This window comes from Garra rufa, chromosome 12 (genome assembly GCF_049309525.1).
Source record: "Garra rufa chromosome 12, GarRuf1.0, whole genome shotgun sequence".
Taxonomy (NCBI): Eukaryota; Metazoa; Chordata; class Actinopteri; order Cypriniformes; family Cyprinidae; genus Garra; species Garra rufa.
This window is the reverse complement of record NC_133372.1, coordinates 13,069,174-13,086,117: the sequence shown is the minus strand read 5'-3', so window position 1 is coordinate 13,086,117 and position 16,944 is coordinate 13,069,174. Positions and strand designations below refer to the sequence as shown.

General features: G+C 37.2%; 1 protein-coding gene across 1 annotated transcript in view; it reads right to left on the bottom strand.

The window, feature by feature from the left end:
* The window catches only part of tmem198ab (transmembrane protein 198ab), a 29,842-nt gene that overhangs the window by 4,807 nt on the left and 8,091 nt on the right, over nucleotides 1–16,944 (bottom strand). Inside the window, exons 2-3 of the mRNA XM_073851324.1 lie at nucleotides 4,707–4,985; nucleotides 1,197–1,778 (exon numbers count right to left, since the gene is read on the bottom strand). Of these exons, the coding sequence (XP_073707425.1) occupies nucleotides 1,197–1,778; nucleotides 4,707–4,875 (751 nt within the window). The 5' untranslated portion in view covers nucleotides 4,876–4,985. The remainder of the gene's footprint in view (nucleotides 1–1,196; nucleotides 1,779–4,706; nucleotides 4,986–16,944) is intronic.

Below are 16,944 nucleotides of genomic sequence, written 5' to 3'. Positions count from 1 at the left end.
AATACACAAAATACTGAAAAACCAAAGACAAAGGACCTGAGGGATTTTTCTGAAGAACAGTGGGCAGTTTAACGGTTCAGAACAAACAAAACAAGGGACTCATGAACAACTATCACTAAACAACAACAACAACAACAACAACAACAAAAAAAATAAGCTGTGGATCAATTAGGTAACAACACAGTATGAAGAAAACTTTTGAACAGGGTCATTTTTATAGATCCAACTACTATTTTCTCTTGTGGTCTGTGTGTAAACGTCTTTTATGTGAAATATCTTATTCAGGTCAGTATTAATTAAAAATAATATGCATTTTGTATGAGCCCTGTTATTTTGTTAAAATAAATAACATTTAGCAGATTCTGCTAGGTGTATGTAAACTTGAGACTTCAAATGTACATATGACATGTTCAACAACAAAAAAAAAATTAGGCGGTGACTTGCGGAAAAAAATATATCGGAGAGCTTTCTGGCCCTGCATAGACAGCAACGCAATGGACACATTTAAGGCCCAGAAATGTAATAAAGCCATCGCTAAAATAGTCCATGTGACATCAGTGGTTCTCTCGTAAAGTCACAGCAGAGACCAACACAGAAGAGAAAAATTGTTGAATTAAGTCGTTATTTTTGTTTTCTTTGCACACAAAAAGTATGCTCGTAGCTTAAAAACATTAAGGTTGAACCACTGATGTCACATGGACTACTTAAAACCTTTGTTGGCCTTGAATGTGGTAGTTCCATTGCTGGCTATTCAAGGTTAGAAAGATGTAGCATAGACAACTTTTATGGTACTTTTATTGTCACATTTGGAGTTTGACAGCATTCATTCCAAGTGTTTCATGGAAGAAAGAAAATCATATAGTTCTGGAACGACATGAGGGTGAAATAATGCCAAACTTTAATGCTTGGGTCAATTCTCCGGGTCAAGTTGGACATTATAAACCATTCAGTGTACACATAACTTTACTGTACTGGAAGCAGACAGACAGAGAGAGCCTCTCCATGTGCTGATGCTCAACTCTGCATGATTGTTTGTGTGTTCATTAGTCACACAGGCCTGAGAGCACACCGACAGACAGGAACCATCTGCCGTGCTGCTCACATTCATACAACCTTCTCTCCCTCTCCGGTACAGTAAATCCACAAGAACAGCGTGTCATATATTCCAAACAACACTTTGTCTGTCCCTGACTCACCCTTCGTGTGGGAGTAGCCCTCTGCCGTCACTCTCCATTGCACCAAAACACCCAGCAGGGCGAGAGCAGGCCAGGCTCCCAGGACCACCCACGTCGTCCAGCACACCGGCTCCCGGGGGCCCGTTTTCACCCGCTCGTAAATGTACCTCACCAGCGCAAAGAGCTCTACGAAATAATCTGTAGCCACGACTATCACGGCAGCTCCGAACACGGCCGTGGAGAGGGTGGTGAAGCATCTCTGCCACTGCAGGGTGAGGACGGCGAACAGCATGCCCAGCCCCAGCAGCACACCCAGGGGCACCCACACTGACCGCGGGGGGTTGGACGACAGCTCCTCCATGCCTACCAGGGTCCCGATGCCCACCAGCAGGCCCAGGAGCAGCCCCACCATGAAAAGCCCAACGCTGCGTACCAACATGGTCACCAGGCCACAAAGGGTGCCGATGCCCAGGCCGATGCCCACGCTGGCCTCAACGCTCAGCTGTGTGTCTAATACTCGCTCTTTGTAACAGAGCAGGAAGATGATTACAGAACCGAACATCAGCCCCGTGAGGAAAAGCACAGCCTTAAAACAGCGGTAACCTGCAAAAAAGAGAAAGAACTGGAGGTGAGAACTGAATGAGTGAAAAAATGTGAGAAAGAGTGAAGGAGGGAGAATAAAAAGATAAAAATAGCTAGACGGATACACGCTGGAAATTCATACAGTGGCTGATTTCACAGCTCAAGAATAGCACGATAGTGTGAGACCACGATTCTGCTCAGTTTATTAGCAGTTCAACACTTTCCAATGTTGTCAGTGCGCAAAAAATAAATAAATAAATAAATAAATAAATAAATCCAAAACAATATGGGAAAGTGACTTTGAGGATGAATCACTCAGGATTATACCTTTTATGTATAATATGAAATAGTTCAGCTCTACACCATGGTAAAACTTCTATTACAGGGCAACACACAAACATGAGGGAAAGCCAAAAAGCATGTTTAGAGGTTTAGATTTTTGTCTTTTTGAATAAAATATTTTGATGTAGATATATCATTCAATACTCCACAGTAGGGATGTGACCCTGTACAATATGTGACCCTGGACCACAAAACCAGTCATAGGTAGCACAGGTATATTTGTAGAAATAGCCAAAAATACATTGCATGGGTCAAAATTATCGATTTTTCTTTTATGCCAAAAAAACATTAGGATATTAAGGAAAGATCATGTTCCGTGAAGATATTTTGTAAATTTCTTACCGTAAATATATAAAAATGTAATTTTTGATTAGTAATATGCATTGCTAAGAACTTCTTTCGGACAACTTTAAAGGCGATTTTCTCAATATTTCAATTTCTTTTTTTGCGCCCTCAGATTCCAGATTTTCAAATAGTTGTATCTCAGCCAAATATTGTCCTATCCTAACAAACCATACATTCATGGAAAGCTTTTTTTTTTCTCAGATTTCAGCTGTATTAATGCAAGTTTAAAAAAAAATGACCCTTATGGCTGGTTTTGTGGTCCAGGGTCACATATTATATTCTAATAATAAAAATTCTAGACAGCATTGTCAATACAAATATTAAATAAATCACTAAAAAAAAAAAAAAAAAAATTATATATGTGACCCTGGACCACAAAACCAGTCTTAAGTCGCTGGGGTATGTTTGTAGCAATAGCCAAAAATACATTGCATGGGTCAAAATTATTGATTTTACTTTTATGCCAAAAATCATTAGGAAATTAAGTAAAGATCATGTTCCATGAAGATTTTTTAAAAATTCCTACTGTAAATGTATCAAAATGTAATTTTTGATTAGTAATATGCATTGTTAAGAACCTAATTTGGACAACTTTAAAGGTGATTTTCTCAGGATTTTGATTTTTTTGCACCCTCAGATTCCTGATTTTCAAATAGATATATCTCGGCCAAATATTGTCCTATCCTAACAAACTATACATCAATAGAAAGCTTATTTACTGAGCTTTCATATTATATATACATCTCAGTTTTGTAAAATTTAACCATATGACTGGTTTTGTGGTCCAGGGTCACATATATATATATATAAAAAATAAAAATAAAAATATATATATATATAAAAATATATATATATACACTATTTTATGTACTACATCTGAATTTAGGCATCACAAAATTCCAATGTACATTACAAAAATGACTTTTACTTATCCAAAAAAATGTATAAACTATAAATTAGTGTGTGGAAGGCATGTTTCTGTGTGCAATATGTTTTAATAAAAATCATTTTACAGTAAGCTAACATTGGATGACGGCGAAGGTGAAGTAAAATCTAAAAAAAGGAAATGACCATGCAGTACTTATAAATGAAAAAAATAAAATTATATCAGCTGATAACAATGTACACTGTAAAAAATAACCGTGATTTTAATGGTAAAAGACTGTAAAAATGCTACAGTTAAAAGCCTATTAATTGGTTAACGGTAAGTTCCCCTACTATATATGGTGAAAAACTGTACTGGACATTACATTACATACAATTTTACATTAATATACTGTTTTTGGAAGTGAAAGAGTATGTATAATTTATAGTGAATAACCATAAATTGACATTCCCAGAATTTACTGCATTACATTTCACATTTGATGTTTTTTATGTTTCTGATTTTTCTTATCAGTTGTGTGCATTAGGGTTATGTTACATCTAATATTGTCAAATATTGTTTATTGCATTATGTCAGTTTCATGTGTGTTACCATGATGGTGTTTAATGTTTGTGTGAATGACACTGTGCACCCTCTATATATGTTAGTATTTAAAAACTGCTTGTGATGGGCTTTGATTCATCAGGTGACCTACTAATCACCACCTGCTTTTGGTGGTTATCAGTGTACTGCAAAGGTACAAAACAGATTTAAGTACTTGAATAGATTGGTATATTAACGTTATACTACTTAATGAAATGAAGGTATTTAAATGTAAATTTAAGTTAAATCCGTAAAACCTAAAATAATGCTACCGCATTTTTTGCGGTAAAATTCTGGCAACCACAACAGTCAGTTCTTTACAGTGAATTTTTACGGATTTTTCTTTTTACAGTGTACTGATATAATATGCATCCTTTTTACGCAGTTATTCGGAAATGATCATAGGTATGTATTAACTATAACATCATTGATACACAACAGCTGTTGACTAACAATATAATTGGACTTTAGAGGGAAAAAACTAAATGGAACAAAAGAGTAGAATATGTCCTCTTTAAATCTGTGCCCATCTCAAATAGAGTGCAGAACAGTTATACAAGCCATGACCTTATTTAGAACCTCATGAGATATTTAAAACTGGGCAAAAAAACAAGTTTTTAGAATAAAAACATGGGTTTCGACACAGAAACAGAATGATTTTCTTTTTTTACCACCACAACCATGAGAAATGGTTAATAATGAGAGAAAGTGAGCATAAGATCAACATTGTTTTATTATTACATACAAATATTATGTCTTGGTGATGCATAAGTAAACATGAAGACTCGACTCACCAAAGAAGCAATAGATGATTCCGAAGAGACAGCACATGGAGCAGACCACTGAGGGGACCACCTCATAACGCCGCCCCGCTCCATCGCTACAAGGGTCCAACTGCTCTGGTCCAGCTTCTCTTGAGGGAGGGGCCAGCTTAAAGGCTAGGGTCTGCAAGGTGGACGTCATGGTGGCCGTAGTTTGCTGGATGGAGCGAACAGGTTTGTAGGGAAGGGGTGAATGAGGGAAGGGGAAGGGGCTGGGAAATCAGGGTACACCTTGCGTCCACATGAATCTACCTGTAAGAAGAGAGAGGAAAATAAACTAGTTATATATATATTATATACAATGTAGATGTAAGCAAAATCTTAATAGATCAATATAACCCTTCTAATTAAATTATTTTTACGGTAATAATTGGTTTCGGTAGTGACAAATTTGGGGAGAGGACAAATATTCCAATGCTTTCTGAAAATAGGCTACAATATGAGAATTAAGTGCACAACTACTAAAAATGTGTACCTTGGATATTATACAATTTGCATACATACAAATGTTTTGGAAAGACATTAAGACGTTTCTAACTTTGGACCAACTAGGCCTATATCTAGCACAGTATTCAAGTTTTACAGGTTTACAATTACACTCACTCCACCCGCAATCCACAACAGAGCAGAGGTGAGAGACTCCCATGTTCTTGTTTTCCTTTTAATCTCCCTTTCTTTGTTTACCTCTGAACTTAACTATTATGTCCAAGGCTCCTTGGAAAGGATTTCGGGTCATGTAAGGTTACTTTTATGAAACAAATATATCCATGTAACACTAGTTGATATATCACACAAGTTTGCCATTCTAATTATTCCCTGCTTTACTCTTTTCCATTCTCTCTCTTTCTTTATCTCCCCCACTCAATTCCTCCCCCTCCACTACTTGTTCAGTCATGCCCTGCTCCTGCCACATACTTGTGGTTCATTGTGCACTTAAGGATGCCTAATAACTGTTCTGTGGTCAGGTCTTCTTTCTCTAAACCATCACAATCTAATCAATGGCCACTTCTCCTCTGACAGCCGTGTAATTGTTCTGGCATTGTTTACTACAGAACTCAGCCAGACATCTTCAGTTCGTCTACTTCTAGTTCCTCATTCCTAATCCAACACTCTATTTTAAGCAAATGCAGTTTGGCACTGTAGTAAAAAAGTAGTGATGTGTCTCTTGACCAACAGTGTTAGTTTTAATTTACTGGTTTGCTACTATTATTTAACCATTATGTGTTTAACGGTATATGTTGCCAAACCGTTTGGCAGTTTTCTCTCAAATTATCAGTGTGGAGAATGCCAGTGCCTGACCACAGATGCACAAAAAAGTGCATTATACGCAAAGATATTGTCTCTCAAAAGAAAGCGTTGACTCAGAATTGCCTTAAAGCAACACCAAAGAACTTCGCTCCCTCTACAAGTTGGAAGCGGAATTGTCCATAACCGCTGTCGTAAATAATTGAACCCTGCCGTCGTCCGCGTCACATGCACGTTATTTGTTTGGAGGCTATCCAGGACCGGCTTTGGAAATAACGATGTCCAGTGACAAGGTAGAGTATGTTGCATGACTTTATGAAAGTATGAAAACGAAATAAAACATAATAATGACATTGTTTGCGATTTTTTTTTCCGTAAAGCAAGTCGCATTTGTAGTCTCATTTGAACTACAAAACCGCTACCTGACGACCCAAACTTACATAGTGCTGTTATGGCCGATAGAGGGTCGCAAAGCGAATACTAAAGGGCCGTTTCACCCTGTTATGAGTTGATGAACCACTGACACTAGTTCGGAAAAATTATTTTAAGGTAAAACAAAACTCTTTAGTGCTGCTTTAACGAGTCGTCGTATTTTCAAATCTTCTGCCTGTTACCGATATACGTGACTGGGTAACATCAGTTTTTGTTTTCATTGCCAAAAGATGATAATGTGACGAATCAATGGTTAAAATTCTGCGTCTCTAATCTTGGCTTTTATCTTCTTTGTCTTCTAATCTTTTTTATTTGGACTAACAAGCGTCTCTGAACCACAACCTGTAAGTACGATTGATTTAGGTTAGGTTTCCAGGTAAACCACAATACTGTCTTACTGTAATAGTTCTGATAATTTGTTGTGAACCCACTATTCCCTAAGAGTGTGCAGACTAGCGTAGAATGTCCTTGTTCTAATTACTTCGTTTAATAATAAAGAATGTAACTTGGACATATTTTGGTTTACAAACAGTGTTGTTTCATCAGTTAGTCACGTTAGCGTCACCAGACGTGACTGCATCAATCAAATACTACAGCCATTCAGAAGTGCAGATATGCACTGCATTTCCAACAAAATGGACAAGTTTATACTCTAATTCATAAATATTAAACCTTTTAACGTTATTAAAACTACCATATGATACCATATATTATGGAATACACATGTTGGTTCGCATTGAGCTTGCAGTTTTAACATACATGTTTATTTTCAAGATCTGAGGTAAACTTTCTTGTTGCTTTTAGTATGGCTATAGATGTCACACAATATGTTATTCAAACTCACATTAGACACTTTTAACATTGAATAATACCTGAGATTATCATTGTCATAGTTTGTATGTCGTTGTTCCAGCTGTGACATTGCGGAAATAGAAACCGTTTCTAAAATAGTGAAAAAATAGTGAAAATAGTGTTGCTTGCTAATTTGGACAAAACCTCAGATTAACATGGAAAAGATATTGTGTGTTGCGATGTCACATCGCGTGTAGTTAGGACACGGTGTAAGTGTTAAACAAAATGTTTTAAGTGATTATTTTAAGAACGGATTGGAGCACTATATTATTGTTTTTATGTAAAGGTGAATTAGGGTTGCCAGGTTTTCATAACAAAACACGCCCAATTGCTACTTAAAACTAGCCCAATTGCATTTCAGGAGGTCCCCTATTAAAAATCGTGTTCTGGGTTGAAAAATACACGTTTTTTTGTCTGGGTTTCCCTGGTAAATTTGCATTCCAGGGGATAAAAATGGCTTTATTGGGGTCGCTTCAACCCGCGGACATCAAAAACAACTGCAGACTTGGCAACACAGATGGAAGCGCTTGCTAACTTGCTCAAGTACTCCTCTCTGCCAATCACAACAGGCTTGGCCAGTTGACCAATCAAAGCAGTGTAGACTTATGGAAGGGAGGGGTGTACAGACATTATACTCAAAGCTGAATACATAGTGAAAAATGACTCCATATATAAATGTATATTCTGAAAAAATTACAATGTTTTCTGGCCTTAGATGCATTTAAAGCTGTTGTAGGTGACTCCAATGCAATATTAGGACACTTCAAAAAAACATATGACCTGCTCTTTAAAGCAGGATGCAATACTAGGAGTGCGGTATTTCTCATCTGTGATAATATCGTAATTGTTGTTAACAATATGCTGACTTGAGTATGTCACTCACATAAAAAAAAAAAACTAAACATCTTGAAAGTCCAAGTTATGCAAATAAAATATATCCCTGTATGGGGGGCATAAAAGCTGTACTGCGTTCTTTTCCATTCTGCAGTGTTATGTACAGCTGTTTCTGAACACAAAAACACATTCTTCGAAACACGTCTGATGTGGAGGGCATGGCCCTAAACCAGCTTAATTATACAGGGCTACCTTAGGACAGACTAGTCAACTAGTCATTGAGAAAACCCACTGAGGAGTAGATTATGAAACTACAGTGCTGTATATCCCTAGCCCATAATTCCCCTCAAGCCAATCCGAGTTGAATGTGAGAAAATTCTTCCTTCGGTTACACACCCTCCCTATTTTCTCCCCTGCTCTGTCATACAAAACACATGCCTTAGTAATTATCTTTAACTTAGGGATAATCAAAGCTCAGTTTACGTCAACCCCCACGTGGCAGAGAATCCCTGCCAAACCACACTGCAATTCAGCACACAGAGAAAGACAGCAATGTTTTCCTCATTATACATCCATAGATCACCCAATCCAGTCAGATGTCCGACAATAATGACCTTCCACTTCCTGTCTGTGAATATAACAATGAAAAGATGCAAACCTTACCAGCTCGGGGGCCAGGAAGTATTAACCAATAGAAAGGCAGACTCCCCCTCCATAGCAACAGGCCAGGAGCCAATCAGAGGCATTCTAGCTTGTGGGGCTCTTCTGAGTGTTGCTGTAGCATCATCATTCCAACCTGAGGAACTAACTGACCAGCGTAGCCTCATTCATGTTTATACATACACTACTGCTCTCCTAAACACTTAAACGCACGTCTGAGTAGACAACAAGCAGCTATAGTCTAGTAAAGCGACACAGTCGAAGTTTGACATGTGAAGACAGAGACTGACACATGGTAAAATATTTGGGGAAAACAGACTATTTTACTAAGCAGACTATCATTTTTTTAAACAGTTTAATGAAAAAAGATGCTGTGTGAATGTGAAGTGACTCATGGTGTAGTTTGTAATGAATTAGGAATTCTGAATAATGTATTCAAGCCATTACACAGGCTGTGATTTAAGCAGGTTTTTAGAAACTCTGTAAGACATTTCAAGAGGTAATACCACCAAACACAGTTTGTTTTTATACAGAAATATGTACAAATCTCTCAAGAGGGCCTCTTCAAAATGACTGTTGAAAGTAAAAAGCTTTTAAACAACCTCATAATTCACTTTACAGGCACTTTACATGCAAGCAAATGAACAGTGTCATTATTAAGTCGTTATTTTTGTTTTCTTTGCGCACAAAAGTATTCTCGTAGCGTCATAAAATTAAGGTTGAACCACTGATATCACATGGACTATTTCAACTGTGTCCTTACTACCTTTCTACACCTTGAACTAGGTAGTTGTGTTTCTGTCTAGGATTAGAAAGCTCTCGGATTTTTATCAAAAAATATCTTAATTTGTGTTCCAAAGAGGAACAAAGGTCTTACAGGTTTGAAACAATATGAGGGTGAGTAATAAATGACAGAATTTTCATTTTTAGGTGAACTCTCTTTTTGAACTGCTGTGAATTCTGATACATTCTGAATCTGTCACTATACAAAGGTAACCTGAGCTCACAGGGATGACCATATTCAAATAGACAACACCTATTTATTGGTCATGGTGGTATCATGCCCTCTGGAGAGTCTTGCTCCGCCTGTTGTTGGCCATTGGGATGGACACGTGCTACTATGGTAACCTAATCTGACACAGTTAGGTTTGTCTGGCTTCAATTTCTCCTATTGTTTCTGTTTGCCTTCCTTTTGCTCGGCTCCTAGCCTCCCACTGTATTTTGCTCTTCCTCCCTTGCTGTTCTTCTGTAAAGCTCATTAATTACTTCCATCTGCAGTCGTTTACCTCAACTTGCACTTCTTTCCACTTAAACTGAAAGCCTTAGCGTCTCCCATCTTCATTCCCTGGAGGTTTTTTAGTGGTTTTGGACACCTGTGCTTCTGTTTCTCACCTTAACACACTTCATAGTCACACTCTTGTGTTTATCTGTCCTCCAGAGCAACAACATAATCAGATTACTGACAAACACTATATGATTCATCATCCGCTGGTCCAACATTAGCCACCCGGTCCATTCTATCTCAGATAGCATGTTCAAACAACCATCCAATATACCTTACACCAGTGTATGTAAAAGCTGAGCACTCAATGAGATTAAATCTCTTTGTTTTGTTTGTTGTCCCTTCCATTCCCATATTGTCTGGTGAACTGAAGTAGTCCAGTCTTTACTGTTAAAAAAATTTTTAATATCCAACAGGCAGATGGGTGGCTGTTCTGAATAGAAGTCAGTGATGAGATGGACTTAATAAACATGCTTTTATTCTGTACAGATGGCGATGTTGCCAGCTCCTTTAAAGGAGAAGTTCACTTACAGAACAAAAATTTACGGATAATGTACTCACCCCCTTGTCATCCAAGATGTTCATGTCTGTCTTTCTTCAGTCGTAAAGAAATTGTTTTTTAAAGAAAACATTTAAGGATTTTTCTCCGTTGAGTGGACTTCTATGGTGCCCAGAGTTTGAACTTCCGAAATTTAGTTTAAATGCGGCTTCAAGCGATCCCAAATGCGGTTGTAAACGATCCCAGCCGAGTAAGAAGGGTCTTATCTAGCGAAACAATTGTTTTTATTTATTATTATTACAATTTATATATTTTTTTTACCCTAAATGCTCATCTTGTCTTGCTCTACTTGAACTCTGTTCACAAGAAAAGCGTTTGAGGTTAAAGGAGTAGTTCACTTTCAGAACAAAAATGTACAGATAATGTACTCACCTCCTTGTCATCCAAGACGTTCATGTCTTTCTTTCTTCAGTCGTAAAGAAATAATGTTTTTTTTTTTTTTGAGGAAAACGTTTCAGGATTTCTCTTCATATAATGGACTTCTATGGTGCCCCCGAGTTTAAACTTCCAAAATGCAGTTTAAATGCAGCTTCAAAGGGCTCTAAATGATCCTAGCTGAGGAAGAAGGGTCTTATCTAGTGAAACAATCGGTTATTTTCTAAAAATATTTACAATTTGTGACCCTGGACCACAAAACCAGTCTTAGGTCGCTGGGGTATATTTGTAGCAATAGCCAAAAATACATTGTATGGGTCAAAATTATTGATTTTTCTTTTATGTCAAAAATCATTAGGAAATTAAAGTAAAGATCATGTTACATTAAGATTTTTTGTAAAATTCCTACTGTAAACCTATCAAAATGTAATTTTTGATTAGTAATATGCATTGTTAAGAACTTAATTTGGACAACTTTAAAGGTGATTTTCTCAGTATTTTGATTTTTTTGCACCCTTAGATTCCAGATTTTCAAATAGATGTATCTCGGCCAAATATTGTCCAATCCTAACAAACTATACATCAATAGAAAGCTTATTTATTGAGCTTTCATATGATGTATATATCTCAGTTTTGTAAAATTTAACCTTATGACTGGTTTTGTTGTCCAGGGTCACATTTATCTACACAGAGTACACACAGAGCTAGACAAGAAGAGCATTTGAGGTTAAAAAGTATATAAATTGTAATTTTTTATTTTTTTTTAATAACCGATCGTTTTGCTAGATAAGACCCTCCTTTCCTCGGCTGTGATCGTTTAGAGCCATTTGAAGCTATATTTTGAAAGTTCAAACTCGGGGGCACCATAGAAGTCCATTATATGGAGAGAAATCCTAAAATGTTTTCCTCAAAAAAACTATTTCCTTACGACTGAAAAAAAAAAAAAGACATGAACATCTTGGATGACAAGGGGGTGAGTACATTATCTGTACATTTTTTGTTCTGAAAGTGAACTACTTCTTTAAAAAAAATATAAATTGCAAAAAAAAAAAAATAAATAAATAAAAATGATCATTTTGCTAGATAAGACCCTTCTTCCTTGGCTGGGATCATTTACAACTGCATTTGGGATTGTTTGAAGTAGGGCTGCACGATATTGGGGAAAAATTACATTGCAATATATTTTTTTCTTGCGATATATATTGCGATGTGTACAAATTAATTTATGTTCATCAGGTTGTTTTGAACTGCTTAAAAATCAAATAATAATTCAAGAATAATTGGGGTAATTTTGTAAGCATTTTCAAAGAATAAAAAAAGTAAAAGTACAGTATAATCAAAACCCTGAAATAAAATACTTTTTAAAGCTTATTTTGGGTAGTTTCATAAACAGTTTGACTCACCTTATTCACTGTCAATTCAGGCAAATCAAGGCTCTAATACGAAATTAATAATGAATGTTGCTTTTACCCTGATGAAAGGGAAATCAACTTCTTCCTTTCACGAAAAACATTAAAAGCTTAGCCAAGATGGAGGAACAGCTGATCATAGCTGTTACAGGGATAACATTTTTTTAGCAGCAGAGCTACTGCAAGCAATTTTTAGTTTTGGAAATCCATTTATCTTTGTATATTTATCTTTGCTGAAACTTCCGCGTCTTTAGGAGAGCGCGGGTCATGGTTGCTTAGCAACGGCAGACGCCACTCTGCCACTCAAGTTACAGAGCGCTTTGGAAAGAAGGAGAAAGCGACGCGCCTAGCGTTTTCCACGCGTTTTTAGGCACGACATGTGAACGGTCCCTTAAATTCGTAGTGTTTCCGCGAGTTGTGGCAACAACTGCCAGGCACTCCCGACAAAGCACCTGTTTTTGGTCAGCAGCATCCTTTTTGTATCCAAAATACTTCCATATGACCGACGTTGCGTTTCTTTTTGCGACCAAATCTTCCATTTCGGCGCTTTTCTCCCTTCCCGCGCTCATTTCGTCATGCGCACACAGAGACTGCATGCATGAAGTAGGTGAAGCAACGTGTGCATTGTAGTTTTTAAAGAACCCTTAAATATGAGTTAATTACTTTATTTTAGACAAATATAGATCCGTGAATAGAAAGTTTAGAAATATAGAAAGTACATTTTTAAATCAGACACACAATTTTTTTTTGCCCTGCATCGTGACTGCCACGATGTGACTATCGCGCATGCGTACATCGCGATGACGATGCTGAAACGATCTATTGTGCAGCCCTAGTTTGAAGCCACATTTAAACTGCATTTTGGAAGTTTAAACTTGGGGCACCATAGAAGTCCACTACACAGAAAAAAAAACCTTAAATATTTTCCTTGAAAAACTATTTCTTTACAGCTGAAGAAAGACAGACATGCACATCTTGGATGCCAAGTGGGGGAGTAAATTATCTGTAATTTTTTGTTCTGGAAGTGAACTTCTCCTTTAAGAAATTATCGAGCTTACCTCCCATTGTAAGTTGATCTAACCTTTAAAACTAACACTGTGAAAAACAGGAATTTTCAAGAGCTTCTTTGAAATAAAACACTTTGGTATACTCTGCTGATCTACTCAGCATACGGCAATATTCACAATTCACTCTCTCCCTAGTCTGAAAAGGCCATTTATGAAAACTAAGCTACAAAAATTAGTCATTTAGAATTTGCCACATCATTGACATTAAAACCATGAACAGATTAACATACTTCTTCCCACAACTCTAATCAACGCCTATTCAGACTTCAGTAACTAGCTCTTTTCTGATGAGTGACAGTGTGAACTACATTGGCACAAAGAGTTTATAAAAGATACAGTGAGAAAAACGTATTTAAAGGAATAAAAAAAGCAAATTCTGTCATAATTTACTCATCTTCAAGCTTCTCAGAACTTGCATGAATTTCTTTTTATGCTCAACACATAATAGGATATGTTGAAGAACGTTAATAACCAAACAGTTGCTGGTCCCCATTGACTTCCATAGCATTTTTTACACTATGAAAGTCAGTGGGGACAAGCAACTGTTGTCTTTTATGTTCCACAGAAGAAAGAAAATCAGGTTTGATACAACTTATGAGTAAATGATGACAGAAATTTCAGTTTTGGATTGACTATCCCTGTAATACTAAAAGCCAGAGAAGATGTAATGTAATCATGTCTAATAAAATACATTTTATAGGTGGACTTTCTATGTGGTGGGGAAAAAAAAAGATATAATGCAACGTAGAACTGTCATGATGGCCAAAATAATTCACAATAACAATATTATCACAATATATATATATATATATATATATATATATATATATATATATATAAAACTTAAGGGATAGTTCACCCCAAAATTAAAATTCCATCATTAATTACTCATCTTCATGGTGTTCCAAATCTGTAAGACCTTTGTTCATCTTCAAACACAAATTAAGATATTTTTGATGAAATCTGAGCTTTCTGACCCTGCATAGACAGCAATGCAACTGACACATTCAAGACCCACAAATGTAGTAAGGACATCATTAAAAGAGTCCATGTGACATAAGTGGTTTAACCATAATGTTACGAAGCAACAAGAATACTTTTTGTGTGCAAAGAAAACAATGACTTTTTTCAACAATTTCTTCTTAGTCTTCAACGTGGAAATCAATCTATGCAGGGTCAGAAAGCTCTCGGACTTTATCAAAAATATCTGAATTTGTGTTCCGAAGATAAATGAAAGTCGAGTTTGCAACGACATGACAAAATTTACATTTTTGGGTGAACTGTCCCTTTAAATAAATAAATAGATGCACTTAGTCAAATTCATCTCTGACTTCTTCCCATTTTAATGACGGGTTGTAGCTAGTGTTTAAGTGTAATAATGCCATCTATTATGTTATATTGTTAACCAGATAAGTTACTGTCATTGGACTATTAATAATATTATTATATGTGCAGAATTAAAATCATATAATTATTTCAGTTAAGAACAAAAAAAAAAATCAATACTGAATTATGTCCCCATTGAAAACCAGAAAGGCCAACTGATTCATGCATGAATAACTATGCCATAGTCATTTGTTTGTACGTGTTTGATGATGTACTGAATGAGTGGCACTATGTGAGTGGTATTTGACTGCAAAGCAGGTCCAGCACCACCTGCTACACCCCCTACAAGCTGTCCTGTCTTACCCAGCAGCAGGGCCTTGTCTGTGGGCTACGTTCTCTCACGACTCCCTTAGTCACCCACACCCAACACCAATCATCTATGAAGTAACCCACCTACAGCACCGTCAGCATGCGTTGGCTACAGATTATATTGCGAGTATGTGTGTGCGTGTGCTTTAGGCAGTGTCGTGTTTGGAAAGCATTCAGTTCCTGAATAATTTGGCGGATGGGTTGAACAGTGTGTATGTTCATCGGAGCACAGGGTTCCAGGCTGATGCGTCACCCCTCTACAAGATCATAGTTTTTCTCATTGTATTCCACATCTTATCTAGCCTCCAGAGTTTGTTTCTCTTCTCTGCCAACTCTCGATCCAGTTTTGCTCATAAAATACATACTTCCTGGACTTGCACTCTCTGTTTTGTTCCAGTACTGTGTGCTGGTCTTAGCCCGTTGCAAAATGTCAGAAAAACATCTGTCCAGCTGTACGCTTCAATCATATGCTCACAAAGACGCCAAAAACTACACCCCACCACTCCTATCTTTTCCTTACATAAACATTTACACGTTTAATCAATTTAAAAACACATACAACCATTCTATATCGTATTTGCACAGTCCCATTCACACATTGTCTAGATAGCGCCCAACACACCACCACCATAATGATAATCCACCACCAGCAGATTTTCCTATTTTCATGAATCGGAAGGTGCTCTTTTTGGCACAAGCTGCTACTAAAATAGCCTGCCGTCTCGTCCAAACCCTGCAGGGGCTGTTTTTCTCTCATCCCATTGCGGTTTGGACACTGCCAAACACCCAGCGTGGAGTTACAGAATTCCACTCCGGAAAAGATCAGTGTGAGTGAATGTGTGTGTGTGCGCGTGTGTGGGTGAGCCTGGAATGCCGCCAGCGGAAGAAAGCCGGGTGGAGAATAGAGAGAACGGAATCAAAAAAGGAGAAAAAAATTAGACTGATGAAAGGCAATGAGCAAAACAAGAGAGAGGAGCAGACCATGGTGATTTTTAAAGAGTGTAAAAGACTGAAAGGGGAATACAATGTGAAGAACTGATTGTAAGAAGGGTGAAAGTGTGTGTGGGGAAGAGTAAGAGATGGAACCCTCTCTTGCATAACTCCTTCATAATGGATCAGTCATGCTCCGCTCATTCTGTTCATGTGTCGCCTGCAGTATCTGCTGACGTAGGGTGAAAGGAACCCACAGCCTGACTGTGCAGAGAGCTAGAAAATGGAGTCAGATGAAACATTTCACAACTCTTCAGACTGAGTTTAACAAGTCTGACCAACGTGGACACGAACTGATTTTAAAAACAACTCTTTTTTTTTTTTTTTTTTTTTGGAACGACAAGGAAATGAACCTCCTGCTGCAGTTTCAAACAACCAAACCCTGGGCCTCCCAGCACGACAAGGCTCCAGTGAGGTCATACTCTTGACAGCACATGACTGTCTACAGGAAACATATTGCATCAAAACAACAGTGACAGCTTTAATGCAAAAGCCACTGATGTAAATGGTTAAAAATATATAACCTGGACAAAACAAACTAAATAAAACGAGAAAAAAAAAATGAACAAAAACACAAAACAAAACAAAAATGTAGTAGACTGGCATATAAATGTCCTTTTAACTGGGTCTATCACTCTAATCACTCATCGAACTACTGTACCACTGCTAATGAAAACAATATGTCATTACAGAAACCTTGTGACTTCTGGATTGAATTCAGGTTCCTCTGGCGTCAGAGTTGTAATCGTACCCACAGGGAAGGTCACGTGAGCCCAACTACAGTTAAAAAAAAAAAAAAAAGCCACATCAA